Genomic DNA, 22,137 nt, shown 5'->3' with positions numbered 1-22,137 from the left:
TCCTGGTGTTGTACCACCTTACCCCAGTCCTGAAAATACTTTCAGGTGCAAACTTGGTTTGCTCATGTTCACAGTCCTTCCTGTTTGACCGCAGTAGGCTTGATTACATGAGTAGGATACTTGGTAGACTCCTGGATGTGATAAAGGGGGAATGATGCTGTCCTTGGGTGAGCGGATAAGGATTGCTAATTTGCTACATGGTCTGAATGTAGTGCGTAGTTTATGTTTATTAAGAATTCTTGAAATCTTTTCGGATGTGCCTTTAATGTATGGGATGGTGACTGTTTTGTTGTAGTTCTCTGTGGTTGGAGGGGTTTCTTAGGAGCATTTAGTATTTTGTTTATCTTATGTGGATTATAGCCATTGGCCAAGAAGGCATGGGTAAGTGAGCCAGTTCAGCAGCAAGAGCATTGTTATTGGAACAGATTGCTCTCGCTCTATAGGTTAGCGTTTTTAAAATGCCATATTGTTGAGAAGGATGATGGTGTGATTGTTTGTGTAAGTATCTCCCTGTATGTGTGGGTTTTCTAAAATCTGAAAATGATAAGGAACCATCTGGAAGACGTGTGATAAGTGTATCCAGGAAGGGCAGACAGTTATTAGCTTCCAGTTCCATTGTAAAGTGGATTTTTGGATGTTGGTTATTTAAATAGGCTAAGAATGTTTCCAATGTCTCTGGGCCATGTGGCCAAATAGCAAGCACATCGTCAACATAGCATAGCCAAAGTGTTGGTTTGAGAGTGGCTGTATTGAACACTCCAAATCTCAACAAATATGGCTGTATTAACTTGCCTAAGATCTGGGAGACAGTCATCTTAAGAAAAAACTAGTACCTTTTTTTTTTTTTTTTTTCAGATAGAGGGTGCCAAAAATCAGGACTCTAGTCTTTGTGTTGCTGCTGCAATTTTGTTTAACTAGTCCGTTGATTACACCATGTTGTTATAGTCTCGCGTATTGTGACAAACTGTTTTTGTGCTCTGAAGATGCTGGTTATAACATCAGCAAGAAGTTAATAAATTAATTATTTACTTAGTTTCTGTGTTCTAATATATACCGCTAAAAAATAAACAACTCGCAGCTCCTGTTCATGAGCAAACCCCTCGACGCAAACAGACCACAGTTTTCTCCAAGCAGAATTAAGGATTCTCTTGGTGACACCATCCCAGGCTTTATTGATGATCTTGATGCAATTCACGATGCGAAAATGATTTTTCCAAAACTCTCGGAGGGTAAGGTTAGTTCCTTCAGTCACCTCGAAGCATCGCTGAAATAGTGCCTTGGTGTAAAACTTTTTAAAGTTCGAAATGACCTGCTGCTCCATGGATTGGAGTAATGGAGTAGTGTTGGGAGGAAGGAACTTGACCTTAATGAACTTGAATTCTTCCAATAAGTCATCTCCTCAAGGCCTGGAGGATGAGGAGTATTATCCATAACCAGCAAGACTTTGAGTGGCTTTGTTTTTTTCTAAAAGGTATTTCTTCACTGCAGGACCGAAGACCTCGTTAATCCACTCAACGAACAAGATACGAGTGACTGAAGCCTTGCTGTTGGACCTCCACATAATGTTTAACTGGCTCTTCTGTACCTTGTATTTCTTGAAGGCTCGTAGATTCTCAAAATGATACACGAGCAGGGGCTTGACTTTGAAATCACCGCTTGCATTAGCACACAGCAGGAGGGTGAGACGGTCTTTCATGGGCCGAGTATTGCATTCTCTTCTGCTGTAATGTAGGTTCTCTTTGGCATCTTTTTCCAAAAAAGTCCCGTCTCATCGCAATTAAAAACTTGCTGCGGCAGGTAACACTCGGAGACCATGAACTTCTGGAACTCTGCAACGAATGCCTCAGCTGCCTTTGCATCCGAACTCGCAGCCTCTCTGTGCCTCACGACGCTATGGATGCCACTTCTCCTCTTAAAGTTATCAAACCATCCCCTGCTCGCCTTGAAGCTTTCTTCGTTTTCTGTAGACGTACCTAGCAGTTTACTTACAAGGTCGGTGTACAAGGCCTTTGCCTTCTCACAGATCAAGTTCTCGGTCACAGTATCACCTGCTAGTTGTTTCTCATTTATCCACACCAAAAGCAACCTTTCTGCATCTTCCAGAATACATGGCCATTGCTTTGATACTCTCGTGACTCCTTTTGCTACATGTAGCCCCCCTTAGTTCTTCTTTCTTCTTTAATACTGTGCAAATCATTGACGTAGACTTCTTATAAGATCTTGCGATAGCGTCCACTTGCATACCTTGTTCGTGCTTCCCGATGATTTCCTTCTTAACTTCCACCGTAATCATCTCCTTCTTACCGCCTTCCTTTTCAACCCTTTTCTTCATTGGGGGGCATTGTCGTAGTACAGTTAATAAAGAACAGTCACTACATTTGGACACAAAATAAAAAACTGCTTTGTGCACGCACACGTGGTCACAATGCTAGCACGAATGAGGTATGCCGACTGAGACCAAGCATGCAAGACGATTACCCACAATCCCGAGCAGCTTGTGATCACGTGACACTCGGCAGACAAAGCGTATAAGTAATACTCGTATTGCAAGACCTTGCTCATTTATCAAGTTAAAATTTATTTAAAAATTTTTGCTCGTCTTGCAAAACACTCGCAATCCAAGGTACCACTGTATTTTAGTCCTCTTCATCGTTTTATGCAGCTTCCAGTCCAAAATGCATCGTTATATCTAGTATAGACATAAATGCTGTTACAGCTTGAATAGTGCATAAACCTTTAATCTGTCAGTAAATTATTTACAGCTTTTAGCACATACCACATGCATATAGCAGCACTCAATGTTCGAAATGGCCTACTTTTACCTTCATGCACACCCAAAGTCTGTGAGGTCATATATCAATCCAAAATAAGAAATATCACATTCACATGGTATTTGGTAAATGCCAGCCAAAGATAGAGATGACAGTTTATCTTTTGTAGAATTGATTCCCACGTATATTCCTATCAACAAAGTTTCTTCCTTATTGCCTTCTACAAAAGATAAACTGTCATCTCTATCTTTGGCTGGCGTTTACCAAATACCATGTGAATGCAATGTTTCTTATTTTGGAAAAACTGACCGTTCTGTGGAAAAAAGAATTAAAGAACATCAATATTATATTGAATACAATAAACCTTAGAAGTCTGTCTAGCACAACACAGTATTAACACTACCCATAATATCCAGTGGGATAAAGTTATTCTCCTTCATATATGCAGGTTCAAATATGAACGCGTCTTTAAAGAAAGTTGTGAAGCTATTTTACACCGAACCGAATTTAAATTGAAATGATTGTCTCTCTCTCTCAAAGATCTGGGAGACTTTTATTTTATGTAATCATTAAAAAACCAATTATCTCAAATATTAATTATTTATTAATTTCTTTGTTCCACCGAATGTTCGTTACTTGTATTCCATTCCTATCTGTTTGTAACACTGAAGATGTACTATTAGTTTTAGTATGAAATATCTGTACCTTATTTATTAATTAAAAGTTATTACTGTGAACTTACGTGTTCTTTTAATAATTTCTTACTGCATTTTATTTTTATTATACATTTGATTTGAATTAATTAGCAGTATTGTGTGAACAAACTATGAGTTTGTAAAGAAGTTTGGAGGAAAAAATAAAAAGACATTGCTTATCATTAATACTGTTATGGGACGAGTTCTCCGATTTATAGATTGTAGGGCCAAACCAGAAACACTAATGCTGTAACTTTGTGTGTGTGTTGTAAGGCTTAAAGCCTACAATAAAATTCACTGTAGAAATTGTAAACAGTAAATGCTTCCTGTTTTTAGATGTATTAGTCACCAGACACCTGGATATTTTGTCGTTGACTGTTCACAAGACCCACACAAAGTTGGAACCATTTGCTCCAATTACACCATGCTCCAGAATTAATTAGATTATATTTAAAATAGTTCACTACTGAAAGGTATAATTGTATTAAAAAAATTACCATTTATCCTCTATTGATATAAATATCAATAGAGAATCTAGACCACTCGAGACCTCCCTTATTTGGAGAATCTCTGAAAGAATACTCAGTAACGGGTACACAACAACTCTTTTAAACCAATATTTAAAGTATCTTCTTTCTTCTCCTCTAGAAAAGTTGAAATCCAGCCATTATCAGTACCAGAAGTATATATCTTCTGGTATCTTCAATATATTCAATACTAGAAGACTCTCTGCTAATGTAAACTTAAACTTTATCAAAATATAGAATTTGACAATTAAATTGCAGCAAAAATAGAAGGAAAATATCCAAATTATTTAGTTAGAATTCAGTACAAGAGGAAGCAGGTAAGACTACATGTTCAATACTTTTCAACTTCAGATGAAAAAAACTGCCAGAGTTTCCTATAGTTGAATTTTTAAATTGGCTACAAAACACCACCTTTGAATACACCTTTATTCATCTCTTTGCTGTGTGCCTTGATGATTGTTCCACCTTGAGAATGCCCCACTAAACAAGTCCAAATATTCATATAAAATAGCTTTCTTTCTTACTAGTCTATTTTATATACAGCAATGTGTTAGTTATCAGATTATATTATTTGTGAATTAAAAAAGTAATTGAAGGTATCCTTAACTAGATATAGTTATATAGTTTTTTTTTTCCAGAAGTCATATGACAAGATGACCCATTCAAGGACCAATTAAATGATGGTTAAATAAATTAACCATCACTTTGTCTAGTTAAATTAATTAGCTGTATTAAAAATCTTCAGTCTAGAATTTCCCTTATAATTTATATATGAAGAATAACATTCTGAATATTTTGCAGTTTGATGTGCACTATATCCCTCAATCTGATTTTTCATCCAAAATCATTAAATCATTATTCTACCTGCTGTATTGTTTTACAATAGCAACATCTTTTTCAAAATATAGAATTTGATAATTATTTTAGGAAGACTTAATTTTAAAAATAATAACATCTTTTTTCTTTTCTTTTTCCTCCCACTCCTATTTCTTTCTCTCCCTTTCCCCAGTTATCAGAAAACGTAACTTACTTCTGTCCTGAGAATATCCATCCAAAACACTACATCCAAATTATTGAAAATTCTATAAAAAATTATCACCTGTGGATACATAAAATTCAGCGATTATCATTAACTAGTCTGCCTTGGGGAAAAGCTGTATCTATGAGCAGTCGTCATGCTAGTACATTTGACCAGGTCAGGCAATCCAATCCAGCAGTAAAAAGCTTCTGTGAAAAGAAAGAAAAGGAGACAAGATGGTTGAAATCTCGTCCAGTTCAAGTAGTGTCCTGCTTACAGGAAGACACATTTTCTGATTTGGAACAGTTAGAAAGTTCTTCTAGTGTTCAAGAAGATACTTCACAAGTGTTGAGTAGAAAACGAAAGAATGACTCATCTGAAACAGAAAATGACATAGAAAAATGTAGTCAAGATAATAGCAACCTTAAACAAAGTGAGATATATTCAGATTGTGATACAGAATCTGACAGAGGATCATTTACGAAGCCAGTGCACAGTAATTTTTTTTCTCACCATACAGTTACATCTAAAGCATATGAGATTGGAAATTCCAAAATGAACATTCAAGCTTCATCAGAAACTCCTTTATATGTTAACAGAAATGCACAGTTATTACATGCAAAACGACAACTTTTTTCAGAAGATGATAGCATAGCAATGGATTCCATCTATTTATCTTCAATACAAACTACAAAATGTGTCAGTCACCAGAACAGCACAAGTCCTACAGATTGTTCTAGTATATCTGTAAGAAAAGATGGTCATAAAACTTATTCCTTAAGGGACCATGTGAACATTCAGAACCCAACAGTATGTAATGAAACGATTAACAAGAATAACATGCATTCTCAAATTTCAGGCAAGTAGTTTTGGATATTTTTTTGAGTAGTTTCTATAAGGACTTTGTCTTTAAATATATATATATATATATATATATATATATGTAGAAAGTATTTTACCTTGGGTATAATAAATGTTAAAGTTACCAAGCTATTTTAAACCTGGTTTTACTCCATTTCCCAAGTAAGCAAACTTACAAACAAGTCAAGTTTGCGCCTGCAAGTGTTGCAAGTCTAGCTGATCCTACAGGTAGTGCAAGACCAAGGCAACTCATGGTAAAAGTAGCATAAGCTCTGATCACTAATCTTCATATTTACACTTAATGCAAAGCACATCTCCTAGAGGAGATGTATGATGTTTTGTATTAAAGGCAAGGGGGCCACTACCCAGACTGGTTTCGACCTTTATTGAAGCCTCATCAGTGGGAGCCAGGCTAGAAATACCAAGATTTTAGTAATACAGAGCTCATAAGTATTTTACCAGAACAAGTTACCATAAGGTGTTTTAACCTTATTAAATAAAAATCTCAGGAGGAGATATAAATGTAGAAAGTATTTTACCTTGGGTATAATAAATGTTCAAGTTGCCAAGCTATTTTAAACCTGGTTTTACTCCATTTCCCAAGTAAGCAAACAGACAAACAAGTCAAGTTTGCACCTGCAAGTGTTCCAAGTCTAGCTGATCCTACATGAGTTGCCTTGGTCTTGCACTACCTGTAGGATCAGCTAGACTTGGAACACTTGCAGGCGCAAACTTGACTTGTTTGTCTGTTTTGCTTACTTGGGAAATGGAGTAAAACCAGGTTTAAAATAGCTTGGTAACTTGAGCATTTATTATACCCAAGGTAAAATACTTTCTACATTTATATCTCCTCCTGAGATTTTTATTTAATAAGGTTAAAACACCTTATGGTAACTTGTTCTGGTATTTCTAGCCTGGCTCCCACTGATGAGACCTCAATAAAGGTCGAAACCGGTCTGGGTAGTGTCCCCCCCTTGCCTTTAATACAAAACATCATACATCTCCTCTAGGAGATGTGCTTTGCATTAAGGGTAAATATGAAGATTAGTGATCAGAGCTTATACTACTTTTACAATGAGTTGCCTTGGTCTTGCACTACCTGTAGGATCAGCTAGACTTGCAACACTTGCAGGTGCAACTTGACTTGTTTGTCTGTTTGCTTACTTGGGAAATGGAGTAAAACCAGGTTTAAAATAGCTTGGTAACTTTAATAAATAAATATATATATATATATATATATATGATTAATTTTCTTTCTTTTACATTTCTGAATATATTTTAGAAATCATTGAATACAAATTATTATTATTAACATCTGACTTCCATGGAGTCGGGGACTCATCATAGGAGTTACACTATTGAACACAATGGTCATCCAACTGTGCTTTAAACTGATTCAATATGTCTACACCCACAACACACTCAGGCAATGCATTCCACTCACCAACCACTCTCTCCATGCAAAAAACCTACTCCTCACTCCTCTGCTCAGACCCTACTTATACAGTTTACAGCAATGACCTCTTGTTCTACCTCCTCTCCCATTTTATAAAAAATCTCTTCCATGTCAACTCCTGACTAGCTTATATGTCTCAATCATATCCCCCCCCCCTCCTCTTCCTTCTATTCACAAGGATCTGCAACTTATATACTACTCTCAATCTCTCCTACTTCACATTCCAAAGACCACTGACCACCTTTATGCATCTTCTCTCGATCCTTTCCAGCATATCAAATTGTGAATAAAGAAAATTACCTTCCACAGAATTGTCATAACTGTCATAATTCTAGGTCTGAAGATAGATCAGTATAGGTTTGATTCTAGTCCCTGACTAAAGGAACTTTTTTTTCCCCTAGACTTTAAGCCATTTGTTATTTGTAGAAACAAGTAGATGGTTTCCCTCCAAGAAGAAGCTCAAAAATGATCACAGGAATGTTATCTAGCATGTTATGATGGAATGCACTCAGTCTAGTGATGGTGAGGGGTGGAGTCTGATTTCCAAAAGTTATGGCATGGGCTTCTGCCTGCTGCTTTTGGGAAACAAACAGGCATTAGGAGATTTATTTTTACTCTATTTTTACTTTTTGATTTATCAAAAATATAGAAATTAACACCGAATTTTTTCAAAAAATTTCATAAAGCTCATAATATTTGTACAGTAAACTGGAAAAAGCTAAACTGTTTGGTAATGGAGCAGCCCCCATTGTCCAACTTAGGTGAAAATAAGATTTATACTAAATGAGATTTATTACATTAAAAAGGATTATTAATTTGACATGCCTTTGTATGCATTTTTTGAAGATAAGGGTGACAGCACTCGAGTACAGGACTTGATTGAGCTGGCCATTTTGTTTAAATCATTGTTAGATTGTGGATTAAGGAAACTATGAACTTTCCTCATGGTTTTATGAAACGATGTATCAAAGTGTAATAAATCTTATTTAGTCTTATTTTTGGCATAGGGATTAGAAAAAGGGACTTTTCCAAACTAGCTTTTTTCCATTTTACAATCATATAGAAATTATATATGTAAGCTTAAAAGCTCTCAGAATTGTAAAGAAATAGTGAAATCAGTGTGCAGCATGTTGTATAACTTCATAAATCTTATTTAATAATTGCCAGCAAAAATCAGATAAATATAACATAAATGTAATAATGTGTTTGAATCTGTTTTTTTTTTTTTTTTTTTTTTAAATCCAAAAAAAATATTACAACAGGTCTTAAGATCATTGTTAATTTATAACATACACTTTGAGATCCATCCAAATTTACAACTGTATTTGTTAAGATTGTTAGTATTATTAAAGCTTTTAATCAAGTAAAAGTAGTATGTGAAGTGAAATTGAATATGGAAAAAGGATAGCGCAAAGACCAATGTATCCAACTATCGATCAATTAATATCTCTTCCTGTTTGCCCATAGTAGGCCAAATCACAGTCACAGGGAACTTCATACACTCCAGGGTGTGCTGGGGGTGAAGGTTTATCCTGATCTGCTCGCCTAAGAATTCTCATAACCTAAACAAATATGGTTGCATTTATTTGCCAAAAATTTACAAGACTGTTATCTTAAGAGCAACTCCCACATTGCTGTAATTTTTTTTTTTTTTTTTTTACAACATCAGAGGGCACCAAAATAGAACTTGAGATCTTTTGTCCATTAGAATTGTATTTTTTCACTTACTGTCATGTATATAAGCTGTGTTGTGTTGTGCTGTGATGATGCTGATTTGAAATTCAGTGAAATATAAGCAGTTAGTAAAACATCTTTTGATAAAATAGTTTGTTTGGTTAGCAAATTAGATCTAACAGACTACTTTATAAAAAAAAATACAAAATATATTCTGTGATTAAATACAAATCACGATTTAATGCAAATCAAAATCATTCTTGAAACTAATTCTGTTTGTGCAGCAGCATGGAATTTTTCAATTCTGAAAAAAGAAATATGGTATGCTGGCATTCAGGTTTTCTTCAAAAGAATTCATCATTATATTTCTAAATTCTATTCTTGGCCATTACTGCTGTTTTGAATATTTTTTCCACTATACACAGTCCACTTGATGTCTGCATAATCATTTTCTTTTGTATATAAATTTTTCATTCTGAATATTATTATTATGAGAACCCTCCAGGGAGTCAGGGACTCATCGATGGAGGCCACATATTACACCACCAGCTATTATACTTATTCTTGAATTCATTCACACTGCTTGCACTCACAACATCCAATGGCAATCCATTCGAATCATGTACCACCCTATGAGAGAAAAATCTAGCCATCACCCTCCCTCCCCCCCTTCTTAGCAGCATTCGTTCTCAGCTTCAAAGGATGCCCTCTCGTCCTTTCCACACCCTCCATAAATTGAAAAATTCCATCAGTTGAAATCCTGTATGACCCTTTCAGAAGTTTGCAAGTCTCGATCATATCACCCATCTTTCTCCTCTTTGCTAGTGTCTGCAGCTACAAATTCTCAATCTGTCTTCATAATCAGTATTCCATAATCCTGATATCATTTTTAACATTCTTCTTTGCACTCTCTCTTCAATATATCAGAATCAGGATGAAAACCAGGAGATCAGACCTGAGCACAATAGTCCAAGTGAGGTCTTATCGAGGCCTTGTAAAGAGGCAAAATGACATCCTTATCTTTACATGTGAACGTTCATTTCAGCATTGCAATTATCTTTTGAGTTGTATTTGCAATCTTTGCTACATGGTCCTGAACTTCAACTTCCTATCCACTAACACTCCAAGATCCCTAGCCTCATCAGTTTTTTCAAGCATAATCCCACCAATATAATACTACATTGGATATCTCATCACCAAAGTGCATGGGTTTATATTTACTGACAGACATTTTCCCATGCCCACAATTCCAGCCTATTCAAATCATTCTGCAAGTTCTACATATCAGCAGCATTCCTGATTACCCTACCCATCTCATCATCAGCAAATAGCAGTATGTCACTTGTCACATCTTCCCAATATCATTAATGTACAGATTGAATAACAGTGGACCAAGAACTGATCCTTGTGGTACACCATTGGTTATCTTAAATCTTGCAGACTCACATCCCCCATATACCACTTTTTGATATCTATAAGTCAGCCATCCTCTTATCCATGCTAATATTCTATAATCCAAATCCATATTCTTCAATTTATGCAACAGTCTACCATGCTGTATTCTGTCAAAAGACTTAGCAAAATCCAAAAGTATCACAGTGTATCCATTCTCCTTGTCTAGTTCAATGGCAACATTGTTATAGAATGTGAGCAAGTTGCTAAAACATGAAAAACCTTCCCTTAGTAAAGTCATGTTGCTCATTGCAAAGTACAGATTCACTGTCAATCCATTTCTGAGTGCTAGCCCTAACCAATTTTTCTAAAATCTTCACCACCACTCCTGAGATATTAATTGATCGATAGTTGGATACATTGGTCTTTGCACTATCCTTGTGCAATGGAATTACCATACATTCTTTCTATTCCTGTGGAATCTTTCCTGTTCTGAGACCCATATTAAACAGCCTGGTCAAAGGAAGTCAGTTCAGCTGAACACTCTTTTAGCACATGCTTAAATTTTGATGCGCAATTCGCTTTAAATTAAAAAATGATCACTTCACTTGCTTTCGTTGCAGAACAAGATATTATTTACGTTATTTCTGAAATTGAGAATCATTTATCCAATGAATTTGAATCAATTTTAGAATGGTTTACGAACACATACATAGGTCGTCTAAGGAATAATAGAACCAGGACTCCACTGATTTTTCCCTGAAACGTTTGGTCTGTGTACCAAAGAACAATAAATGGAAGCGATAGGACAAATAATTTTGCGGAAGCCTGTCATCAAAAATTGCAATTCAGCTTTGGCAGCAGCACAAGTCATCCAAATTTATGGATTTTTATAAATGGACTACAAAAAATTAAAAATCATATGATGTTGATTATGAAAGAGCAGTAGCGGGTTATTAACATCAGCACAAACATAGACGTTATGATGAAGCTGACCAAAGAATTTTGAAAAAAGTTATAAATTATGATAGGGAAAATATAATAGAATATTTTCGTGGTATTGCATATAACTGTAATATGAATTAATAAACTTAAAATAAAAATTTTGTTTTGAATTTCATATACTTTTTTGTTTTAATGTATATATGTAGCATGTGTAAATATGTTCGTTAATTACAAAATAATATTAATAAATGAATTAAAAATACTGGTTTTTTTTTTTTTTCTTTATTTTAATATTTTGCAATTATGCCTTTTCATTTTTAAATCATTTTTGGACCACTCTTTTTAACCATCTCTTTCTTAAATGAACCTACAAATTTTGATATATGATATAATTCTTCGAAAAAATAAAATTTTTTGATTTATCGAAAATTTGAATATCAGAGTCAAATTCACACAGGTAAGCTTAGGTCGTTAGGTCTGGATTATTTTTAGATCTAGTTTTTTTTTTTTTTTTTTCCCAATTATGTGGAAATAACTCATAGTTCATAACTTATAACTCATACCTCATAAGGCATATGAGGTATGAGTTATAATTATATTTATTTTATAAATATAAATATAACCATATTTATATTTATATATATTTTACCAATATTTACAAAAAAAAATTCGCTAAATCTTATGCCTGCTAAGCATACAAAAATTTGTAACTTTCTGTTGCCAATATGACTGTCACCCAGTTGTCATGTACCCCTATCAAATGCTTATATCGCCTGTCTGTGGAGTGCTACAAAAAAGGTTGGAGAAACCTGTGCTGTTGCACTTCATGTTTCCAAAGCATTTGATAGGGTTCAGCTCTGATGTCTTCAGAGCACATTGCCATCTTATGGTCTTCCTTTCTTCCTTTATAATTGAATTTCTATTTTTCTCTCACTTCATATAATGGTGGAAGATGTTCTCTTCAAAATTTCCAATTAATGCAGGTGCTCCTCAGGGTTCTATTCTTTCACCTGATCTCTTTCTCATAAATGACCTTTTCTCACTGATTTCAAACCTCCTCAGTTTTGCTGATTATGGCACTCTCCACTCATTCTTTCATACAACAAACTTGTGCTGTTGCACTTCATGTTTCCAAAGCATTTGATAGGGTTCGGCTCTGATGGCTTCTCATCAAATTGCCATCTTATGGTCTGCCTTTCTTCCTTTATAATTGGATTTTTATTTTTCTCTCCAGTCATTCACTTCATATAATGGTGGAAGATGTTCTCTTCAAATTTTCCAATTAATGCAGGTGCTCCTCAGGGTTCTATTCTTTCACCTGATCTCTTTCTCATAAATGACCTTCTCTCACTGATTTCAAACCTCATCCTCAGTTTTGCTGATTATTGCCCTCTCCACTCATTCTTTCATACAACAAACCTTGCAGTGCTCAATCATGTCAAGCTTTAAGCTTTATTTATATAATTTTGCATCACTGAACTGAAGCCAAAAGGCTTCAGTTCAGCAATGCAAAATTATATAAGTAAAGTGGATATTAAATCCAGCATTATTTCCAAGCTGAATGTAGAAACTATGAAAGTTTTGTAAAAAGATGCTGGATCTAATATCCACTTTACTTATATAATTTTGCATCACCAAACTGAAGCCTTTTGCCTCTTTATTTTAGTAAATACTTTTATACACCGACCAAGAATTCGCTTATGAAAAATACACATCTCTGACATTTCAAGTTCCTTAGTACTGAACGAGAGTTTTTGCTCTTCTTAAGGTTTCTGCCTGATCTCTGAGGAGAACCAACCAGTTTGAAACAGCTGTTAGGCCTGTGAAACCTTATCAAAATGGACTAAAGAAAGGAAATATGTATAGATACTTTGGGTAGCACCTATGTTTTCTAAGTAGTCTGCACTAAAGCAATTCGTGAATGCCAGTGAGTGTATTCCCATAAGCTCTCTGGTCAACTTATTTTTATAAAACTTTCATAGTTTCTACATTCGGCTCTGAAATAATGCTTTACTTATATAATTTTGCATCACTGAACTGAAGCCTTTTGGCTCTTTATTTTAGAAATATATATATATATAAACTGATAGACAACTTAAGTTGTAGATTTGAAAATGTCAGTTTATTTCTTGTCTTCAACAAATTCTGTTATCCCTCCTAGAAAAATTGTCAATCCCATTAAAAAAAAAAGTATGTAAAGAGCATGGTGACCAGAAGAGAACGGCTGTCTTGCCTAATAAGGTATGTAATTTCACTTGTTAGTTCACTAATATAAACTTGCTTTTCGGACATTATTATAGCTCCATGTTGGTCTAATGTTAATACATTTTTAAACAACCAATCTGTTAAAAGAAAAAGTTTATATCTTAGGTTCTTTTACTTCATCTTTTTTTGTTTGTTTTTTGTCTATATTTTTTATTTGTTTCTTTTTAATTTTTGAATCCATTGAAGTCGAATGTTAATGATAATAAACATAATAATAATATTAAATTTTAAGCAATCACCACAATCTATGTTCTCTTTTTTCTTTCTTTCTACTTTTTTAAATTTTGTTTTACTTTAATTTCTCTAAATAATTATCTTTATGTAAGACACTACCCAAATTTTTTCTTAGCATATCCTCATTGGAAACACTAGAAATTACTATGGAAATAGTCTTGAAATCTTTGCTATGTAGCACAGTGTCTACTAAATGAGAAGGGGTGGGAGTGTATAATGCATTCCTTATCAGAAAATTCAGATGAGATTAGTAACAAAAATTATTCCTGTACATATTTCTTTACTCCTATTATGAGCTAAAAACACTCTCTGGAATTTTCCATTAAGTAGCACTTTAAATTGAAATCCTTTATTCCAACTCATCCAGATGATTTTAAAATGTTAAGAACAACAGCTTGCACTTCTGATTTCTTTCAGAAAGTTGTCTATAGGAAGATGATTATAAATCAGAATCTTATGCAAATTGGTGGTGGCATTAAATCCAAATTGCCAATTACAATTATTAATTTAGTTCAGAGCTGTTAATGATAGCATAAAAGTTAGCCATTACTATATTTCTTCATTATTTCAAAAAGTATTGAATAATAAAAATACAGTAGTAGAAATGTTTTTTCTATGATACACTAAGACAAGGTAGTGTATGACAGCCTACAGTAGCATTTTGCAATTTGATTGAATGCAGTCTTCATTCATGGACCACAGTCGGATTTATTATGAATCACAAGCACTTTGAGCTCAGCAGAATAATTTATACATAAAGTAATTATTTTTCTTTTTTGCATTTTTGTACATTTTAGTATGTCAGCCAATTTGAAAAAACCCTTCTTCACATCTGTTAAAATTTGAGTCTTGTTATGAATGAGTAGTATCCTTAAATAAAATCTATATAATGTGCTTAATTGTACACATTATGAATATGCATTTTTTTTTCAAACATGGATTTTGTAATATTTTATTTCAGCTATTCAACTGACATCTTCAGAATTGTATGAAATGTGGCAAAGAAACTCCTCTAGATCTAATAGTGTACACTCTAAAGAGGTCTCTCTCTCTGCTTTGGAGAAGTGTGACCAGTTTAACTGACAAATAAAATGTACCTATATAACAACAAAAATACATTATTCATCATTTCCTTATTGATCAGCATTCAAGATACTATGATAGTACTACATAATTAAGTTTACATTATTGTTAAATTTCTGTCAGCAGATGTCTTCCAAATTCAACTCCTATTTTTCTAGTCTCTGGTATTGTCAGATCTTATAATTTCTGACTTCTGAGGAATATTAACTGCAGCAGACCACCTAGGTCTTGGTTTTATATGGTTAAATTAACAAGTGACCTTGGTCTAGGTCACTGATTTTATTTAACCATTCTTTCCCCATTTTGTTATATTTTCAACTCACATTTCAGATCTCTAGGATAAGATTAGATTTAATACAATTTTGTATGGTGCTAGTGTAGTGTTTTGACTAATTTCTCTCTTACTGCATATAAATTTATTCAACTGATTTCTACCATTCCAGTTTTGCTTATTTATTTATTCTATATTTTTCAAGAAAGTAGTCAAAGGGCATCCCTATAGGCAAGGTGCATTGTACCATGTAACGAGCCACATGTTTATAGCTGGTATAAATTGGATGAACATGATGCTCCCAAATCAGTACAACTGCATCTGGGTGAAGTGGCTGCAAGAAGTAACTGACGGAGTTTGAAAGAGGCATTGTGATAGGATGTCATGGTGCAGGCCTATCTGTTTGACAAATTATTGACAAATGGGCCATCCCAGGTTAACAATCAGTGATATAGTACACCCACATATACAAGACCCCTTTGACACTTCTGCGCATGTCAAAAGAAGGAGAATCCATTCCGATAATAGGGTAATCAATCCATATTGTGGGATGAGTGTTTATTATAACACATCGGAAAATTAACTTCTCTTCTATGATCATTGTAGTTTTTAAAGTGGTAACTATTTTGCTTGTATAACAGTTGGAAAATTTTACGTATAAAGCACGTGATTTCGCTTGTTGGTGATCAGTTCATACATCGCCTTATTTCTTTCTCCCCTTCAACATGAATTGACTCTTTTTGGCAGTCTGCCAACGACAGCTCTTGCTTATGTGGTCGGACCATACCATACTGAGATGAAAATACAGGGAGTCAACTACAAGTGCTACCCACAGGTAGTGGGTAGCACTTGTAGTTGACTCCCCGTAGTTGTAGTTGACAACCCACCACACTCTCCGAATGCAAAAACCACCATTCGTCGGCCAACATGTTGAATGCAGAGTTTTAGCGTCAACTGGAACATGAATCTGCACAAAAACATTCAGAACTTAGGATAACCACTTGGGTTTCCATGGCAGGACCACAATATGCAAGTCCGACGTTACCCAAATCAACATGTAGCATCTTCAGTGGTGCAAAGAGTATGTACAGTGGGATGTGGAAACTTGGAAAACTGTGTGATGCAGTGATGAATCACACACACCTTCTGCTGAGCAAATAGATGGGTGTGCCGGATGCTTGGTGAATGTCTCTTACCAGAGTGCATTATCCCAACTATGAAATTCAGAAGTGACGATATCCTGTTTTTTATGATTTGGTCTTGGACTTCTGTTTGTGGTGCCACAAACAGATTCGAGGCATTTCTATGGAAATGACCATCATCTCTTTCAGCAGGACAATGCACCATGTCATAAGGCTGCTGCTGTAACTGCATGGACATGAATGTCATCACACTTGACTGGCTTCCACAGAGCCTTGATCTCAATCCTAATGAACATCTGTGGGATGAACTCAAGTGTTGGATGAAGTCAAGATACATCTCCCCCAAAGCAGTTCAGAACCTCATTACATGCCTATAGGAAGAATGGTCCAAAATTCCCATTGATCGGCACTGTATGCTTGGGGAAAGTATGCCCTATAAGATTGCTGCAGTCATCATAGCGAAAGGTCTTGCATCTTAAGATGGGCATCTTAGCTGTTTTTTTTCTCACACTTTGGTTTTCATCGACTTCTTTCCAAGCAGGGTATATTGTAGTGTGCATCCTGAATCCTACTTTTATTAGATTCTACCCAGCTGGAGCAGAGTTGTCACAATATCCCCTTTTATACCTAGCATGATAATGAAAATTGAGATGGCTCAACCACTTATTTTAATGATTACAAATACCAAATGTCACTAAACTACATGCAGCCTAAGAACTTATGTATATATTAATCGAATAGGTGCTTAGTTATTTTCCAAGATTCCTCCCACTGAAAAAAAAACAAAAAACTTGCTCTCCCTAATTGTTTTCCTAGAAGAAAGTTTCAAAATATCATGTAGAAATACAAATTATATGAAGTATTTAATGTATTTATATAAAAAAGAAAGAAAGAAAAAGAAACTTCATTACAAAATTTATGAAAATCTAATATAATATGAAATGCAAAATTGTGGTTGTTTAAGAAATGGTGTTCTACGCTTTTAGATAACAACATAACACCACGGTTTTTGATGATAATAAAATTCACTAGCAACTAATCCACTAGATCTGTAACAACAACAACCCACTATATCCTAACTGGACTCAATTATCCAATATCATCATCAGCATACCCTGTCCTCTAAATACTGTACCCTTTAGACTCAATACCAGTTAGTGTACTGCCTCTGATAGCCAGATCACACTAATGACTACAATCTGAGGCTTCAACGTCACCAAGGCATCAAACTCTTCATATTAATTTTCAATATCAATTTCTATCAAATGATATTTAGGACAGTTTAAGGTCAGTAAATAATGAAATTTGACTTAAAAGATAATAATTTTCAGAACCATATACAAAAAAAAAGTGGTTTATCGTTTTTATCTTTGGACATAAAATGTGAGGAAGTATGATCATCACGTTGACAGTGGTAGTCATATACTAACTAACAGAAAACATTAGAAATGCAATAAAAAATGCTGGTACATTAATAAAGACATCTTCTTTAGCTTTGCAAAGCAATAAAAACTTGCACAGCAAAACATATAAAGAAATCAGAAGAGATTCTAAGTTAGACCCATTGCAACATAGAATATTGGAGCCACTATAGGCAGAATTCCATCTTTGGGATGAAAAGAGATATGTTAATTGTTAAAACTGATACAATACAATGTAGTGATAAAAGCTGAAATTTGAATTTATGTTAAGTAAAGTAGATGCAGTGACATTTCGGATAGGAGATAGAATTGACCGTTATTAAGGTTGAAACGAAGACCACAGATATTTGTGAAGTGAATCTTGAAGATGCATGCAATTTGCACATATCAGCTATTCACTTTGCTTGACTTTTCAGTTGTTTAAGGTTTACTGAAATTAGGAGGGTCATGGACTATACAGTAATTGGTTTTTTGCTAAGCAGTAGACATAGAGAATTTTAATCTGTAAAGGTACCTGTGGCATAACTATAAATAATAAATTACACAATAACCACAGTAATTAACACGTTCACCGTCAACTACGAGTATACTCATAGTTGGTATATGAACCTCACAAGCCAACTACGAATATACTCGAATGTCAATTACCAACCTCCTATGCCAAGCACGAGTTAACGTGTAGTATAAGCATGTTAATTTGGACCCTTGGCTTATGAATAAAGCGGAGAGCACATCTGGGGGCTTGGTAGAAGGAAAATAATTTCAGCAAAATTATAGTATATTATAAGAGGTATTGTTGCATAAACTGTGTATTTATTAATGCAAATAAAACAATTTTTTGAAGTTTTTTCAACATATACATATATTTATATATGATATATCATCATCTGAGTCATCTGTAGGATTATAATCATCTTCGGAATCGGAACCAAATAATTCGTTCTATTCATCATCGTCATATTAGCGTAAACTTCTAATCAGTGCCTACTGATAATTCTTCATCAGTAAGCTTTCTTTTATTGTCCATGGTGTAATTGAAGGTTTTTATTTAGATAATTTTAAATAATTGTAAGACTAGACGCAATAAACCTTACTGCACTGAATGTGGAATGTCACTCTGAACTCAAGTTACAAGACATAGGTGGGGGGGTGATATGAGATTACTCATAGTTGGCGTATAAAACAAAATTCTGTCTGATAAGCCAGCTACAAGATAACTCGTACTGACCTTGTAGAAGTGAAAATGCTTGATGTGCGGTAACACACTATTCCCGAGGAGCGTGGCAGCGAACGTGTTACCTTTAACGAAATAAAGATACAAATCATTTCGATTCAGAATTGGCCGATGTAAAAGAAAGTTGCGAAGCCCTTTTACATCGGCCAATTCTGAATCGAAATCATTGCTCGCTCTCTCTCTCTCTCCCTCCCTCCCTCCCTCCTTCCCTCCCAAAAGTTTGGGAGATTCTTATCTTATGTAATCATCAAAGAAATAGTTTTTAAGAATTATTTAATAATATTTATTAATATTAATTTCTAGCACGTGGCAACAGTTTTTAATTGGTAATCCACTAACTGTTATGTACTTTGTATTCCATTCCTTTGAACTGCTTGTTGTCTACACTGATGATGTACTGTTAATTTCAGTACGAAATATTTGTACCTTTATTTCATTAAAGTTAATTACTGTGGTTATTGTGTAATTTATCATTTATAGAGAATTTTACCCATCTTCTCTACTGATCGTAGACTCAGTCCAGCATACTACTACCATCCAGTTTGTAGAATAACCATTTTCTAATCCACACCCTTGTAAAGAAAGATTAGATCATGATGTATCCTGTAACTTAAAAACATTGCAAATATTGTGTGCTGGAAGAAATGGGAAGAGGGTGAAAGAAATGTAGATGCTGCATATTGATCCCTACCTATATCAGGTTACTTCTAGATAGTTTAAACTCAATCTGATGGTTTAATATATATTGGCCTGGTAGCAGCCAAGGCTGAATTCTATCAGGCCTGTTGGTGTGAAGGTGTAGGCAGGGTAGCCTAGTCATCATCCAAGTTGCATACTCTGTGATATTTAATCACCTGTGTCATCACTATTTTATAATTCTGTGGTTTAGTCTGAGTAGGCAGGCAGTGTTCCTAATTGATCAGTCTTGTTTACCTCAAGAAGGAAATCTGCAATCTCTTTTGTTAGATCCATGTCAAATGATGGACATTATATTTCATTTCCTTAGCTGAGGAAAGTATATTATACATGAAACCGTATTCTTACTTAAGTTCTCTTGATGATAATTCATATCATCTGAGCCTTAGGCACAAGAAAGTCTGTCTTGTACTTTCTTGATATTACTTGTGTGTCTACCTAGTAGTGGGGAGGGAGGAGACACTTTAGAACACCAAGAGCTCCCAGAAAAGACCAGTCCAGTTTTCAAGTATAAAAGAAAAAGACATTTTTTCAATTAACAAAAACTCAAGGGATAAGTAATACTGCTTATTTAAAGCCATATATTTCACCCAGGATATATTAAGGCTGAAATATATTACTTATATTGTAAAGTAGGTGCCCTCCCTCAATGAATCTTTGGGGACTCCTTGGAGGTGTCACAAAATAATAATAAAAATAATAATATTAATGCATTACTTATCCCTTGTGTTTTTTTCATGTTAATTGAAGAAACCTCTCATGGCACAACAGGGGCGGCTTGCTAGCAGCACTGTGTTTACCATAGTGTCATATTGCTACGTGCGCAAGCATATGCACATCATAGTGAGTTGCGAGCCATTAGCATGATGCAGCACTGTCTGTTGCACAGTTCCACTGTTGTTTATATGCAGTTTGTGCCAGTAGTAGAATGTTCGTAGTGCTTATCGTGTTTACTCCTTCTCTTTAAATATTTAGACATTACAATTAAAGATATAACATTTGTTATAGTTTTTATTTTAGAACATTATTAGGGTTATGATAATGGATTTTATTTTTAAGTAATTTTGAATTATACTAAACTGTATAACTTTATTGATAATAAACAATATTTTTTCATGTTTAATTTTTTTTTTTTAATTTTTACCATAATTTTGATATTTTATCCAAACACTTATACACTGTGCTTACAGTGTGTATGTATATTTGGAAAGTTGCAGCACCCCCACGATTTCAAGCCATGAACCGCCACTGTGGCACAAGTATCTCTTGTGTCATGAGACAGAACAACAGAAAAAAACTAAATCATACAGATATAGGATGAATGAACTTAAGTGTAAATAGATGGTGTTATATTCATGACCTTGGTGTGAACACTTATGTTCACTCATGTTTTTGTTTAATGGGGAAAAACCCAGGAATAAGAATTAAATTTAAAATTAAATTAAATTTTAATTAATAATAGCATTTTTTATAATAATTTGACATGCATGCTGTTATAAAACCTATATGGTATCAGTTCTCTGTATGTCATATAGGAACCCAATGATGTTAAAAGAACTGGAAGGTGTAATCCTTGGGGAACAAATTGTAAAGCTGTACTAGAGGATAGACAAGATGGAATGAAAGAAGACGATGAGAAGTAAGTTTGGTAGATATGAATTTGACTGATCAATGTTGACTAGATGACACTAAAAGAATGATGGAAGTCTATTAAATTGTCCATAGAAAAGACAGAAGCAGAAGAAACAGCATAATACACAAGTGGAATGTCTCTGAGAAAGTATTAGTTTGTATGCCTGTGTGTGTGTGTGAGAGAGAGAGAGTGAGATCATTAACTGTATTGCCATCTTCTGGATAGTTTCAAGAATTTAGGAGGAGAATTTTGATGCACTATCCCAAACAGCACTCCATAGCACAATTGAAAGAATGAACAGGACATGTCCTTCTGTTGGTGTGATTTTTGTCATAATGAGAGGAATCTCTGTATGCGCTTTTTCATTTGAAGGTGAGTTAGCTGGCTTCATGGAGTAAAAGGGATTTTTCTCCCTGGAAACTCAGGCAGATGAAGGGGTTCTATAGAACAGAAATAATTGGCCAAGAGCACATGCAACTAACAGACAAAAGTACTGTGTAGTAGTGCTGGAAAGTAATGTAGTGCAGATGGTAGATTGTGTAGCCTTCTGTGATGAATCCTTGGACTCCATGGAAGTGTCATTTTATAAAACATGAGAACAGTATTCTAAGATTTTGAGATTTACAGTTTTACTGATGAAAAGTTCTGTCTTGAGTAGAAAAGGACAAGTTTTTATGGGGATTGAATGGGAAGTATATGGATTTGATCAGGAAAGGATGGAAGAGAAATCTGATCTTGTCTGGAGAACTGGATATTAGCAAGGGTAAGGAAAAGAGACATGAGATATCTCTTCCAAGAAAGAAGAGAGAGCTGCATTTT

General features: G+C 34.6%; 1 protein-coding gene across 4 annotated transcripts in view; it reads left to right on the top strand.

The window, feature by feature from the left end:
- Positions 1 to 22,137, top strand: part of LOC150107208 (uncharacterized) — a 351,505-nt gene that overhangs the window by 266,480 nt on the left and 62,888 nt on the right. For all 4 annotated transcript variants that reach the window (XM_090391063.1, XM_090391065.1, XM_090391062.1 and 1 more), the window contains 2 exons: positions 5,003 to 5,870; positions 13,501 to 13,580. In XM_090391063.1, the coding sequence (XP_090247189.1) occupies positions 5,003 to 5,870; positions 13,501 to 13,580 (948 nt within the window). The remainder of the gene's footprint in view (positions 1 to 5,002; positions 5,871 to 13,500; positions 13,581 to 22,137) is intronic.

Source organism: Typopeltis vanoorti, chromosome 4 (genome assembly GCF_054136105.1).
Source record: "Typopeltis vanoorti isolate ZY-2024b chromosome 4, IOZ_Tvanoo_1.0, whole genome shotgun sequence".
NCBI classification, from domain to species: domain Eukaryota; kingdom Metazoa; phylum Arthropoda; class Arachnida; order Uropygi; family Thelyphonidae; genus Typopeltis; species Typopeltis vanoorti.
The sequence above is the reverse complement of the archived record's forward strand: the minus strand, read 5'-3'. Positions and strand labels throughout refer to the sequence as shown.